Raw genomic sequence first — 14,661 nt, forward strand, 5'->3', positions numbered from 1 at the left:
ATAGTCTGCTTAATTCGTTTCTTTTTAGTCTTTTGCAAACCAAAGTTTGTCACTAATTTGAACCAGCAATCTATGTTTATAGTTGCATAAAAATCAGAGGCTGTTGTCAGATATACCAACAATTTGGGGGGGAGGGAAGTGGGGAGGGATGTCACAAACCAATAAGAACTAAAAAGAAGTTAGTCACATTTGTAAAGGGAGATAGAGAGCATAGAGGTAGTCCTTGACTTAGAACCATTCTGTTAGTGGCCATTCAAAGTTACAACAGCACTGAAAAAAGTGACTTATGGGGTTTTCCACATGTTGCAGCATCTCCATGGCCGCATAATCAAAATTCAGACAGTTGCAGTGTCCCAGGGTCACGCGATCACCCTTTGTAGCCTTCCCAGCTGGCTTCTGACAAGCAACACCAATGAGGGAATCTAGCTATCTTAACAATCACACGATTCATTTAACAATGCAGCAATTCACTTAACAACTCTGGCAAAAAATGGTCGTAACATGGGCCAAACCCACTTAGAATGTCCTTGTTTAGCAACAGAAATTTTGTTTCTTTCAAAAAGAAAATCAAAGCAATAAAGGTACATAACCAGGGGTGAAATCCAGCAGGTTCTGACAGGTTCTGGAGAACTAGTAGCGGAAATTTTGAGTAGTTCGGAGAACCAGCAAATACCACCTCTGGCTGGCCCCAGAGTGGGGTGGGGATGGAGATTTTGCAATATCCTTCCCCCAGGAGTGGGGTGGGAATGGGGATTTTGCAGTAACCTTCCCCTACCACGCCCAAGCCACGCCCACAGAACCAGTAGTTAAAAAAATTGAATTTCACCACTGTACATAATCTTAATGTATTCTCTTAATGGCAGCTGACATATTGATATCCAGAGCAAGACATCCTGTGTAACCTAACTCCCTTTTCCCTTGCAATAAACCTGCATACTCAAATTCCATGAGAACCTTGCTTTTTGGTTGTGAACAGCCACAAGTAGCTTGAACATATTATTCTTAGTGTTTACACCATATCCTTGTAGATCAATACCACTATATTCTCATTATAGATAGAAGGTTGAGGTTGTGAAATGGTGGCATGTAGTTTTGTAGTTGATATTAAAAGTAAGATTTCAGTGAGGGAGTGCTTGTCAACTCAGCCTTAAGCCTGCTGCAGTTTTTTTCCTTTCCTACAGAAGTGAAAAAGCCACAAGGTTGGCTTGATATTGGTAAGGATTAGACTTGTGGCTTCACTTCGCAATATATTATATTTTTTAAAAAGGGAGTCGCCTGACAAAAAGAATGAAAGTTTGATTTGCTCAACCCTTCTTCCCATTATCTGGTGAAGCAAAAAGTATTCTGCATGTATATCTTTTATCAAGCAACAACATGAGACACTTCTAGCCAAACATTCAAGCTTTTACTCTCCCCATTTAAAATAGCACAATTTAATTGGCTTTAGACATTCACATGGAATGGTTCTGTGTGATTTTGAAACAAATGAAAAACAGAATTGCTGAAGTTCAGTAAAGTTGGGCCATGGTGGTGATGTCTTTAAGCAACTTTAATCTTTTAAAAAAAAGAAAGCAACCTATATTGATAAAGATGGGAAATGAGCATAGGATCAATTGTGTTCAAAATACAGGTAGTCCTCTGCTAATGATCACAATTGAGTCCCAAATTTCTGTGCTAAGTGAGAGATTTGTTGAGTTTATGACTTTTCTTGCCATATTTGTTAAGTGATTCACTGCAGTTATTAAATTAATAACCGAGTTAAGTAAATCTGGCTTCCCTGTTGGTTTTGCTTCTCAAAAGGTCGCAAAAGGTGATCACATGACTCCAGGACACTGCAATAGTCATAAATGTGAATCAGTTGCCAAGCATCCAAATTTAAATCACGTGACTACGGGAATGTGCAGTGGTCATAAGTGTGAAAAATGGTCATCATTCACTTTTTTCAGTGCCGTTGTAACTTCGAACAGTCACTAAATGAACTGTTGTAAGTCGAGGACTACCTGTACATTCTACTCTTCTGTGTTTCTTTCCAGAGGACTATGCCCAGCTATGCAACATTCCTGTTCCTGGATCCCGGCCATACGGACAAGATGCCTTGGTTGACTTTGAACAGGAACATTACACTTCGGAAACCGATCCATATTTCATGGAAGACCGTAAGCAACCTTTACTCCTTAAGTCTAAGAATGTATAACTTATTTATTTCTTCTTAGTTTAGTTTAGTTTAGTTTAGTTTAGTTTAGTTTAGTTTAGTTTAGTTTAGTTTAGTTTAGTTTAGTTTAGTTTAGTTTAGTTTAGTTTATATACCGCCCTTCTCATGAAGGACTCAGGGCAGTGAACAGCCAAAGATAAAACACATACAATATAAAATTTAAAAACAATTTAAAACATATTAAACAAATTTGTCCCATATTAATTAAAACCCCATTTTTAAAACAAATTAAAATTAAGCAATTAAAAAGAGTTAGGCCAGCCCAGCTTGTTGGAATAAAAAAGTCTTGAGGGCACGGCGGAAAGTGCATAAATCCGGGATCCTCCGTATCTCCGGTGGGAGCTCGTTCCAAAGGGCAGGTGCCCCCATCGAGAAGGCTCTCCCCCTGGGGGCCGCCAGTCGACACTGTTTGACCGACGGCACCCTGAGGAGCCCCTCTCTGTGGGAGCGTACTGGCCGATGAGAGGCTACCGGTGGCAGAAGGCGGTCTTGTAGGTACCCATGTCCTAAGCCATGGAGCGCTCTAAAGGTGGTAACCAATACCTTGAAGCGCACCCGGAAGACCACCTGGAGCCAGTGCAGCTTGCGCAGGAGAGGTGTTACACGGGAGCACCATGTCGCTCCCATAACCACCCGCGCGGCCGCATTCTGGACCAGTTGGAGCCTCCGGATGCTCCTCAAGGGCCCCATGTAGAGAGCATTACAGTAGTCTAGGTGGGAAGTGACGAGGGCATGAGTGACCGTGCATAAGGAGTCCCGATCCAGAAAGGGACACAACTGGCGGATCAGGCAAACCTGATAGAATTCACAATATTACCTTAGAATTCACAATATTCAAAGAGTTGCATGTTTTCTATGCTTATTGTGGGTGATACTTTTTTTTGAAAAGTATTCATTAGGAGTTATGAATGGATTGAAACTATAACATGTTTTTATTTCAGTAAAGTGAAGTAAGCAGGTAAGCGTGACAATCCAAGCACTTAAATTCAAATGAATATTCAGTGTTCTTGTTGTCAGACAACTGTACCTTTGGAACAGACTATGTTAGCTGTTGTAAAGAAACATGATTTCTAGTGTACTATACAAGTGCAGACTTTTTCAATGCCATTAATTCAAATTTAATACTTGGTCTAGTACACAGCTGTGAAATAAAAGGCTTAGAAACCTTGCCAGATCTCCTTTAGGCTATGATATACCTCCAAGATTCTATAGCAATAACTGAACTATTTTCAGAGTTAAAAGGAGATATTCTTGATGGGCTAACTTCACAGTGGTTGATAACTTGACAGCTACTTACCTATTTATTTGTTAGATTTATATCCTGACTTTCGTTTGAAGCAGGATAAATAACAATCCCTCCTCCCTTTTATCCCCATAAAAACCACTCTGATGTATGTTGGGCTGAGATGGAAGACTAGCCCAAGGTTACTCAATTGGTTTCTGTTATGTCCTTATATGGACATCCCCACCAGATTGGCTAGTCCACCGGCGGGAGTTTTGAAGATCTGTCATTGGCCGGCTTGCCTGCCGACTCCGTTTATAAGGCGAGCCCGGCAGCACAGTCGTCTGTTCTGAATCTGGTAATAAAAGTGCTGAACGGACCACTCGCTGCTCGCGTATTCTTTTCCCTGCGCCAATCTAACAGTTTCTTTCTAAAGTTGAATCCGGGCCTCCCTAGTGCCCGTCTTAAACACTTCCTCACAAAGGTTCAAATTTACCTCTTCATCTTTTAAAAGAAAATTCAAGATGGGCATAAAGCAATATATATTGCATAAAGCAATATCGTCTAATGCAATATAATGAAACAGACTGGATTACAAAATCTGCTAAATTTCAGCCAGAGAATATTCGTCTGTGGCCTGCAGACTGAAATATCATATGAGAGAAGCACCCAAATCACAGTTGGCCTCTGATCAAATCTAGAAAGAGAAGATTGGGACAATAATAAAACCAAAAGTTTAGGAGACAGAATGTATAATATTGGCATTGGCATCAAGCTACGATGAATTTGTATAAGACCACATTTTCCACTATATTTTTTATACATGGCTTACGTATCCTGGTCTGATAGACTATCCCTGGCAGTGATGGGCGGGGATAGCACAGAAATTACATTAACATTTCTTGAATGTTTGGCCCAAGGAGTATTATCCATCTAACTACCATATATACTGTACCAGTACTTTACAAGAGCTACAGAAACTGGAAAAGAACAATTATCTCTCACATACAAGCAGCATCCTTAGCACAATTAACCTGTTGAATTAGTGGCCATGGAATGTAGTAACATCCAATGTTTTCATTTTGACAAGAGCCAGCAAAATAATGTCCGTGTAGAGGAATGTCTCTTGATTTTCCTATGTCAGAAAAGATGATATCTTGCTAAAATGCCATTCTATCCAGGATTGTTGACTGCAGTTTTTGTCTGGCATAAATGATGTTATTTCATGTTACCTTACGTTATCAATTCTGGAACTTTAAACCTGAAAACAGAAGAATACATAACTTGGATGTTCTGTAGAATTTTCCTAGAGATTATTCTGGGCATCTCTTGTTTAGTATTTCATGGGTGGGAGGCTGTTCTATGAGCATTTGTGGAGGGGGAAAAATCACCATGCTATATGCAAGACAAGAAGCAATGGATGGAAACTAATCAAGGAGAGAAGCAACCTGGAATTAAGGAGAAACTTCCTGACAGTGAGAACAATGAATCAATGGAACAGCTTGCCTTCAGAAGTTGTGGGCGCTCCATCACTAGAGTCTTTTAAGAAGAGTCTGGACAGCCACTTGTCTGGAATGATATAGGATTCCCAGCTTGAGCAGGGGGTTGGACTAGAAGACCTCCAAGGTCCCCTCCAACTCTGTCATTCTGTTGTTCTGTTATATATCATTATTTGCTAAGGATTTTGGATTATTCTATACGTAAAGAGACTTACAGTAGCACCTTTGTTCCTGCCTACTCCCCTTTCATCACTGTCATCCTAAACGACTCTCAATGTACTTTCACAGACTGAATGAGCAATCACTCACTTTTCAATAAGATCTACATCCTTCAACAATTAGAGTTACATTTCTTTCAGTCAACATCATTCACTGATGTTTTTAAAAACCCTATACTATAATTGCTACAATTTGCTGCCCAGGAAATATAAGGACCATGAATTTGTGCATAGCTAGTGGAATAAATACAATCTTACGTACATTGTTCTCCTGTAGAATCCTGTAGTATAGAAACTCATTATAATTTCAATGTGTGTGTTTATCTTAGTAATCAGCTGCATGTTATCAAAATGATTTTGTATATCTTAACCAGCTGTAGTAACTTGTTTTTTTTTTAAATAAGTCTTCTTATTTAAAATTCCAACTGCTGTTCCCCTCCCATCCAGCAAACAAAGGGGTGATGTGTCCCCCCCACCAGCCATGCTTAGAAATCACCCCTATTCAGAGAATACTCTTCAAAAATGACCTCATGGAATTGTTCCTTCTTCGACCAATCAAATTCTACAAAGCTCTTAGATCTCAGGTTTCCCCCCAAAGTACTTTTAGCTTGTGTTTGACTGCCATCTACCGTTCTCTTCAGTTATGCTATTGCTTAAGAAAAAGATCTACGCTAAGGGTTCTTCCTCATAGCTGAGTTAAAATACCATCTGCCAATCTTCAACCGGCAAAAAAGTATGCCAGCAAAAATGGTCTTGCCTATATTGCAAGCCCTATTCTGCCAAGTAACAAGGCTATCTATCAATTGATGCTGTTCTTTCCTACTTATTATTTATTTATTTATTTATTTATTTATTTATTTATTTATTTATTAGTTCAATTTGTATGCCGCCCTTCTCTGGAGACTCAGGGCAGCTTACAATGCATTAAGCAATAGCCTTCATACTTTTGTATATACCCGCTTAGTAGGGCTTTTTGGCCCCCCCAAAAAGTGTTGTCTATTTTATACAAAATCAGCTTATTGCCCCCACAAACCGGGTCCTCATTTTACCTACCTCGAAAGGATGGAAGGCTGAGTCAACCTTGAGCCTGGTGAGAATTGAACTCGCAGTAATTGCAGGCAGCTGGCAGCTAAGTGCTACTTTAACAGCAGTTTAGTCCGCTGCACCACCAAGGCTCCCATTATAGGCTAAGTTAATGCATTTCCCCTGCTTTGTTTGTCCTTTCATCACTAACCTCCAGTCAGTGTCTCTAATATATGGTTGTAAGAAAGATCTTTGGAGATCTTGGGGAAAAGATGCTGCCTAAGGAATAGTCAGATAAGAGAGAACAGAGACCACAGCTGCATAGTGGGAGAAGCAGGAGACTCAGAAAGGACTATTCCTAAATTCTTAGGCTATAAAAGTGATGGGGGAGAATTGTACTTTTAGACTTGCAAGGTTCTGTTACAGTAAAGTAGAGTTAGTTTATCTGTTTGTGTTTCCTGTCTGGTCTACATGAAAAGGCTAAAATCAACCTTGCAAGCCCAACTTCCTAACTTCTGACTTTGTGCTAGAGAAGCACTTAGTTCTTTGAATGAGCACAAGTACTAATTTGTGTGTTTACCTCTATAATTCTTTTTTTTTTAATCAGGTTTCCTGAATAGCTTTGAGGAATTACAAGCTGAAGAATGTGGAATTCTGAATGGATGTGAAAATGGACGTTGTGTCAGGGTGCAGGAAGGATATACCTGTGACTGTTTTGATGGCTACCATTTGGACATGACCAAAATGACATGTGTTGGTAAGAATATATTGCACTGTTTATACCCAGACAATCCCCATAAACTTCAAAGGTAGAAAATTGCACTAATATCTTTCAGAGTGAGTGTCAGATGGCCCAGAGAGATATCACACCGCAGACACTGGTTGTACAAGGATTGTCTAAGAAAATTCTTGTCTAAGAAAAATTGTCTAAGAATTGTCTAGCTTATCCCTTTCTAAGGATATCTGGTTCTGACATTCAGTTTTATTATATTAACATTTTGTTTAACTCCATATAACTCTGGCCGGGAGAAAAAAAAAGGTCAACCCAAATATTTACAGATAGTCATCACTTTGTGACTGCTTCATTCAGCGACTGTTTGAAGTTATGTCAATGATGAAAAAAATAACTTTATAACTAAGACCTTCATTTACAACCTTTGCAGTGTCCCTTAGTCACGTGGTCACCATTACAATCATATGTTGTCCTATCCTTGACCTGATGTTTTTCTTTTTTTAACCCTTGCAGAGCAGAGAGATTGGAGAGGAAGGAATTAAAGAGAGCAAGCAGGCACACAATGTAGAATATACATTGAAAGCAATGTGCTATCCCCAGTATCTCTGAATGCACCATGCAAACTGCCCGGTGTATTTTCCATTGTGTGCCTCCCCTTTTGCCAAAGCAACCCTCGACAGCAAACAGAATTTAAAATTAAAACAACAATAGAAATAACTGTAATAATAATGTAACATTTATTAATTTACAAAAAAAATTAAGAAATACATCTCAAAGCAAAACAAAAACCTGAGGATTGCTAACTTCCATCCCCATGTGGTTGCAAACAACCAGATCTTTTCAGAAAGCCAATAGGTTGGGATTAATCTAATCTCCAGTGGTCAAGAATTCCAAAGGCATATTTCCTGGGTCCCATAAGGTGGCATTCCTTAATTTAAGGAACCCAAAGTATGCCCTATTATGCCTTCATGCCTTCCAAGTGTTGCTGTGTATTTGGGTGCCAAGCATGCATGTATTAAATTTCTATACCATCAGTATCTGTTAGAGACTAAACCAGCATACATTAAGGGTGGTTGGGATATCCCTTTATTCAGTAGTATTTTTCCTGCCACCAGTGGTATTTACTATAAGTGTCATAATTTGTATGTAGATAAATTGTAATGATTTAGTTAGATTAATCTTATTTGCTCAGTCTTTTCTTCTTCTTCTTATACCTACCCTCTGGTTGAACGTAATGTGCTAAACCTGATCCTATTCACATTTTCTTCCAGATGTGAATGAATGCAATGAACTGAATAATAGGATGTCTCTGTGTAAGAATGCCAAATGCATCAATACTGAAGGATCTTATAAGTGTGTGTGTCTTCCGGGCTTCGTCCCTTCGAACAGGCCAAACTACTGCACACCCTTGAACTCAGACCCAGAAAGTGACTTGGAGTGAGCAGCTGCCCTGTGATTTTAAGCCCGTATACTCTGCACTGTATAAACAAAAGGCAACAGAGAGAAAAGCATATTTAACTTGTGTTAAGGATGTGCCTAATCCAGAGGTTGGCTATGTATGAAAAACAAGCAATAAAATATCTTCTTAAAAGTGAAAGGTGATGATTTAATATATATCATCTTCACTAAAGCAGCAGACCAAATGGACACATTTCCCCGTGTGGAAGAAGTAATTAAATATACTATGTGTTCATAAATGAAATTCATGGGAATAAGCAATAAATGCTGTTATTTTGAACAGAAGGGTTTGGGGTTTTGTTTCTATTTTGTTTGGGGGGGGGTTGATTTTTTTTTTTTTTTTTACTATTGCTTGATTTATTTGGTATATAATTAGTTGTGAAAATATGTTATAGTCCTTCTTTATTTAGCAAATCTTTGCCTAATGTTCCTTTCAAAGCTTCCCCTCCCCTTTTTGATCCAGCTATGGCAAGATTAAGCAATTTTCCAAACACAAACGAAGTAATGTTCGTCTTTGTCTAGTCTTGTCATTGGCCAGTGACTTTTAAAAATTGCTAAATGACTGCCCTGTGGAGCAGGCACTGTTCTTTAAAAGAATGTACAGTCCATGGAGAGAAGTATTTTGTATTCCTTTTGTACTTCACACGGCCTTTTACTGCACTTACCGTGCATTACAGCCAGACTTGCCAAGTTTCAAAGCTGCTAGAGGAGTTCCTGTTTGGTATTGTAATATATAAATTGAACACAGATCTTGCGATGGTTACCATATTAAAGCTCAATAAAATCTGTTTTTTAAGGAAAAAAGGTGTGCCGTGTTTCCAAAATGTCATTTTATTCCCTTTATTTTTATTGTAATTAATGTATTTTTACTGTAATTAATGTAATTAATAAGTGACAATAATTACCGTAATCAAGTTCACCAGCTTGTATTTCTAGGGTTTGACACTTTCATGATCATGGCAGATTTAATCCCTTGTCAATCTGTTTGGATGGAAAGGTGGGCTACAGCTGTTTTTCAAAAGAAATCTGATTCATTCACTATACAGAAAATTGGGCAGTTTGCAGACCTTAGCATATGGTGAGTTGTTTCATGCACAATTTCAGAATCTACAATTGGGCATTGAAATGGATGACTTATTCATTATTAGAATAACCTTAATATTCAGCAAGTAAAATGCAAATTATCACTGAGATAAAATAGTGGAAACCATTCTTGTTTCAAGTGTGATTGCCAGGTAAGGCACAATTAGTTAGGAGCATCCATTACTAAATCACAAATAATGGTTTATAAATAAGCTACAAAGGCTGAATTCATGCAACGTATTACCAAGAAAAGCTGCATTATAGCTTGTTTATCCATTCCATGATCAGCTCATCTTCAGACCTATGTAGATTTTTAAAAGTACCCCATTTCCCAAAGCAGCAGATTTAGAAAGACTATCCAATATGTAAAAAAAAACCAAAAACAATAAAACAGTTTGCCAAAGAGAAAACTAAGTTTTTCTGCCCTAAATAAGTGGCTGTTCCACTTATTTCAGAATAAATTCTATTCATTTTAAAATTGCTCACTTCCAGATGAGCAAATTTGAATGCATAGTTGATGAGACATTTTTCAAACAGGAACATTTACAGTTGCAGCTTCAATTCCATAAAAACGTCTAGCATTTAAATCTCTTTTGACCTTGAAGTCGAGAGAAGTAGAGACAGAAAGGGGTAATGCAAGATATATATCTGGCTGCTGCAAAGTCTAGAAAATTGTGCTGTATTTAAACATTTGAAAAAGATTTCTCTCCAATCAAAATATCAAGTACCAGTCAGTTTAGAAACATTGCTGTGACTTCAATTGAAGTCAGATTCTTTCGTTGCAGTGCTTTGATCTTTCTTTTCACACTACCCCATGAATGGGGAATTGGTTGTTACATTTGTTGAGAATAATAAACAAAAAGTCCCATCAGCAGATGAAAGTCAGCATACAAAAAGGACATTGTTCTATGTTAGATCTTTACAGTATTGTCTTGGTTGTGGGGGTAATGCAACAATGGATAACAAGTTTCTACTGTTCCTCTGTAAGCCCTTCCTCTGTGCAAAACTGGTCAGAGTATTCATAAATGTTTCTCCTGCTCAGATCTCCAATTTTTCACACTAAGCTAGTATAGAAAGCAACAGATGCTAGACAGCAGAAAGACATGAAAACATAATACTGGAAGCGAACAAAGAACTAGCTTGATAATGTTGCAGGCTGGGTAATACTGAGCATGTATCCCAATCCTGTAAAATAAGCATCCATTGATTTCTACTGAAATTCAGAATTAGATTGATTGATATGACTGATACCCAGTTTTATACTGATCTTTAAAGCACATACAAGAAAAGAAAGGGATGTAAAGGTGGGGTTAATAGGAGAACATGCTTTCATTTTTGTTCTTGAAGTTTAATTATAATAGGATTCATTAGTAGCAAATAGTTACACTAAAAAAAATAAAAATAAAGGATACAGTGGTTTATAAAACTAGGTATCATGATACAGAATTAGATCATCTATTCCTTCATATTTGAAAGGTTTAAGAAGACAAGTTGATTTATATCCCACTTGTTCCTTCTCTAACTAGAAGTAATATTTCAATTTATGTTCTCCATAGGAGAATTCTGGAATAACATTTGCAGACTTCTCTCTTCTCTTAAGGCTACTCTCAGACTGGTTGGGATCAGATAGGGGGGTATAAAAGCTGGTAATAGTGGCTCAATGGCTAAGACGCTGAGCTTGTTGATCGAAAGGTTGGCAGTTCAGCGGTTCGAATCTCTAGTGCCGTGTAATGGGGTGAGCTCCCGTTACTTGTCCCAGCTTCTGCCAACCTAGCAGTTCAAAAGCACGTAAAAATGCAAGTAGAAAAATAGGGACCACCTTTGATGGGAAGGTAGCAGCGTTCTGTAGACCTTTGGCATTTAGTCATGCTGGCCACATGACCATGGAGACATCTTCAGACGGTGCTGGCTCTTCGGCTTTGAAATGATGAGCACCACCCCCTAGAGGCGGGAACAACTAACACATATGTGCGAGGGGAACCTTTACGTTTTTAATAGGGGAAAACAGAAAATAGCTTTTCATTTCTGCTAGTAAGGATTGCTTTTGGTAGAATTCCATGGGATGTTCCATGGAGTGGAAGAAAAGAACCAACATTAATACAAAGTCAATAAGTTTGGATCTTACACATCTGGCTAGGTTCACAAATTATAAGCCATTGCTTAAAAAAAACAATTGGCTGGTTCATAATGCTGAGCTCAAACTACATATCTGGGAAACTGGCATATATTTCTTAAAATGTGCATTTCATTCATTCAAGTTATTAATGCCTTTTAAAAAAATCCACTTTACTAAGAGGTATGTTGTAAGCTGGGTGTTGTTGTTTTTTCTCTTGTAACAAAAATGAGCACTGAAAAAGCTAGGGGCCAACAAGAAGGAAACATTGATTGACTGATCAGTTGATAGAAATTTTATAGACCACCATAGTCCAACTGAAGCCTGGGCAGACACTGTGTCAGATTTATGCACTTCCTTGCAGTGCCTTGAGGTGCCACTACAGCCTGATATTAAATGATTGAAATCGTGTGGCACACAGTTTCATAAATGAATAGTGTTGCATGTTCATACATATGCTCCAATTTCCTGACTCTCCTTAACATATTAAACTGGCATTGGAGTATTTGCAGAAGTACCTACTGTTTTAGGATTGTTTCATAAATTCTAAAATTAGCAGGAAGTGCCTGTGGGCAACTAGTGTTTCCAGGTGTATTCATAATACTTGAACTGACATGGCAAAATCCCCACTCTCTCTGTCCTGAAAGAAAACGAGAGCAGAAATTTTGCTACATTTTTAGATCCATAATCATAATTTAGCCCAGTTAATTAGATAGAAAGGGAAAACATCACCAAAGAATAAATACGGGTGAATAGGACAGGCAAAATCAAACAAGGGTTTATGCATTAGATGCTTAAAAAAAAAAATCACATAAACAATCTTGTTATCAAATTCTTAGGGGGGTGGGATATTCTGAAGCTCCAGATGCACCTAGTTTGGATCCCACTAATTCCTCTATCTCTTCTTATGTCACCCCAATCCTGTATTCACCGTAAATTTACAATCAATCTGAAAGGTTCCTTTGCATTGCCTTTCAAAATGTACAAATCGTGAAAAGAAACCTCCCAGTCTCCTGGACCATGCAGAACTCTTAGTGGTCTTTTAACAAAATCCAGACTCTGTTATAGTCAAGTGAGAAGGATGGTTCTACCCGCAGTCCTTTCACAACATTTGCCAGTGCCAAACCTGTTGCACAGATCTGGCTGCTTTTCAGACCTTTCCATTCACCAGAGGCATTAATTGTTTTTATTTCTTGAAAACTTAGGCTGCCAAGAGGTTCTGTTGAAAGCAGGGATGCAGACTTCCATTGCTGTGCCAACTCTCCACTTTCAAACACTGCTTAAGGTAAAGGTTCCCCTCGCACATATGTGCTAGTTGTTCCCGACTCTAGGGGGCAGTGCTCATCTCTGCTTCAAAGCCGAAGAGCCAGTGCTGTCCGAAGATGTCTCCGTGGTCATGTGGCTGGCATGACTAAACGCCAAAGGCGCATGGAACACTGTTCCGTGTTTCTATTTCTCTACTTGCATTTTTTACGTGCTTTAGAACTGCTAGATTGGCAGAAGCTGGGACAAATAACAGAGCTCACCCCATTACGCGGCACTAGAGATTCAAACCGCTGAACTGCCGACCTTTCGATTGACAAGCTCAGCGTCTTAGCCACTCAGCCACCGTGTCCCCACTGATTACCCTTCATTTATTTCTTAGCGGGTCAATGTAATGTCTGCTTTCATTTCTACTGGCTGGAGGATGTCCTGCCACAAATGTCTGAAAGCGTTTTTTAAATCAAATCAAATCTTTATTGCACTCATTCGCCAGCCATTCTTCATAAACCTTTCTTTTTAAAGCAAAATATTATTCTTTTGTCATCCAGAAAACTGTATATAATTGAGCAATGGAATTGTGCTTCTCCCACCCAATAAATGGAAATAAAAATGCTCAGCTTTTTCAGTGCCAGCATAACGTCAACAGACATTATTCAGTATGGATGAAATAATTATGGATTTACCTGTACTGGTCCAATATTTACATTAAAAAAACCTACATTTTTGGAACAAAATAAAATATCAGGAACTGATTCCATTACAGTTACCTTGTTTTGAGCAGATGGGTGGGTTGGGAAGGTAGACAAAATGCTTCCAAATTACAGTTAGAGTAACCTATTGAATATCTTGATTTTCTATTAACAGCATTCGCCTCTCTAGAATGGACAATCTAAACAAAAGTATAAAAATGAACCAGGCTTTTCTTTCTTCAGACAAAAAGGGTGTCAGTTATTATCATTTCATTCCTTGGTTAATGAGAATTTCACTCCTGGTACCCTCAAAATAACCAGGTAGAATAGCACCTATTGAGCTGCACATATCTCAAATTCCATAATAAAATTCTTTCAGATGAAAGCTGAGGAGATGGGATTGAGGCCTAGGGAGGTATTGCCATTATAAGAACCACCTAAGAGAGAAAAACACCATTGTCAGCCCTTTGAGGAAAGCCATGTCAGGAAACAGACATGGAAAGCAGGGGTGAAATGCTCTCGGTTTGATCCGGTTCGCCCAAACCAGTAGTAAAAAATGTTAAAAAAAAAAAAGGTTCCTATGATCAGCTGAGCAACGCACGATCATCAGAACTATTTTTTTTACTTTTTTAGCATTTTTTTACTACCGGTTCTCCGGAACCGGTAGTAAAAATTGCTTTTAAAAAGTTAAAAAAAAGGGCTCCAACGATCACAGCTGTGGCGCACGATTGTCAGAGCCTTTTTTTAACCTTTTAAAAGCATTTTTTACAACCTATTCTGGCGAATAGGTTGTAAAAAAAATGCTTTTAAAAGTAAAAAAAAAGGCTCTGAAGATCGCGTGCCACAGCTGATCACACACACATGCGCGCGCTGTTCTACTTACCCCATCCCTCCTTTTGGTGTGCACTGTGCATGCGTGCGCGCACCTCACATTTGATGCGTGGTGGGCACTGAGCATGCGTGCACATAGCGCACGTTAGGCATGCGGCGTGCATGCGCAGCCAGCAAACCAGTAGTAAACCAGTTCAGATTTCACCACTGATGGAAAGCCTAGAAATCTGCCCTAGGCTATAAAAGCAGAATCATGAAGCCTGTGTTTCTCTGCTCTCCCTCTTATACAGAACAGACTCAAGGTGGGCCTATCTTTA

General features: G+C 38.7%; 1 protein-coding gene across 3 annotated transcripts in view; it reads left to right on the forward strand.

The window, feature by feature from the left end:
* Positions 1-9,169, forward strand: part of LTBP1 (latent transforming growth factor beta binding protein 1) — a 192,719-nt gene extending 183,550 nt beyond the window's left edge. For all 3 annotated transcript variants that reach the window (XM_034428126.3, XM_087883051.1, XM_034428127.3), the window contains 3 exons: positions 2,034-2,156; positions 6,782-6,931; positions 8,179-9,169. In XM_034428126.3, the coding sequence (XP_034284017.2) occupies positions 2,034-2,156; positions 6,782-6,931; positions 8,179-8,348 (443 nt within the window). In that variant the 3' untranslated portion in view covers positions 8,349-9,169. The remainder of the gene's footprint in view (positions 1-2,033; positions 2,157-6,781; positions 6,932-8,178) is intronic.
* Positions 9,170-14,661: the final 5,492 nt, after the last annotated feature.

The sequence above is a fragment of the Pantherophis guttatus genome, chromosome 1 (assembly GCF_059756535.1).
Source record: "Pantherophis guttatus breed Tessera chromosome 1, ASM5975653v1, whole genome shotgun sequence".
NCBI classification, from domain to species: Eukaryota; Metazoa; Chordata; class Lepidosauria; order Squamata; family Colubridae; genus Pantherophis; species Pantherophis guttatus.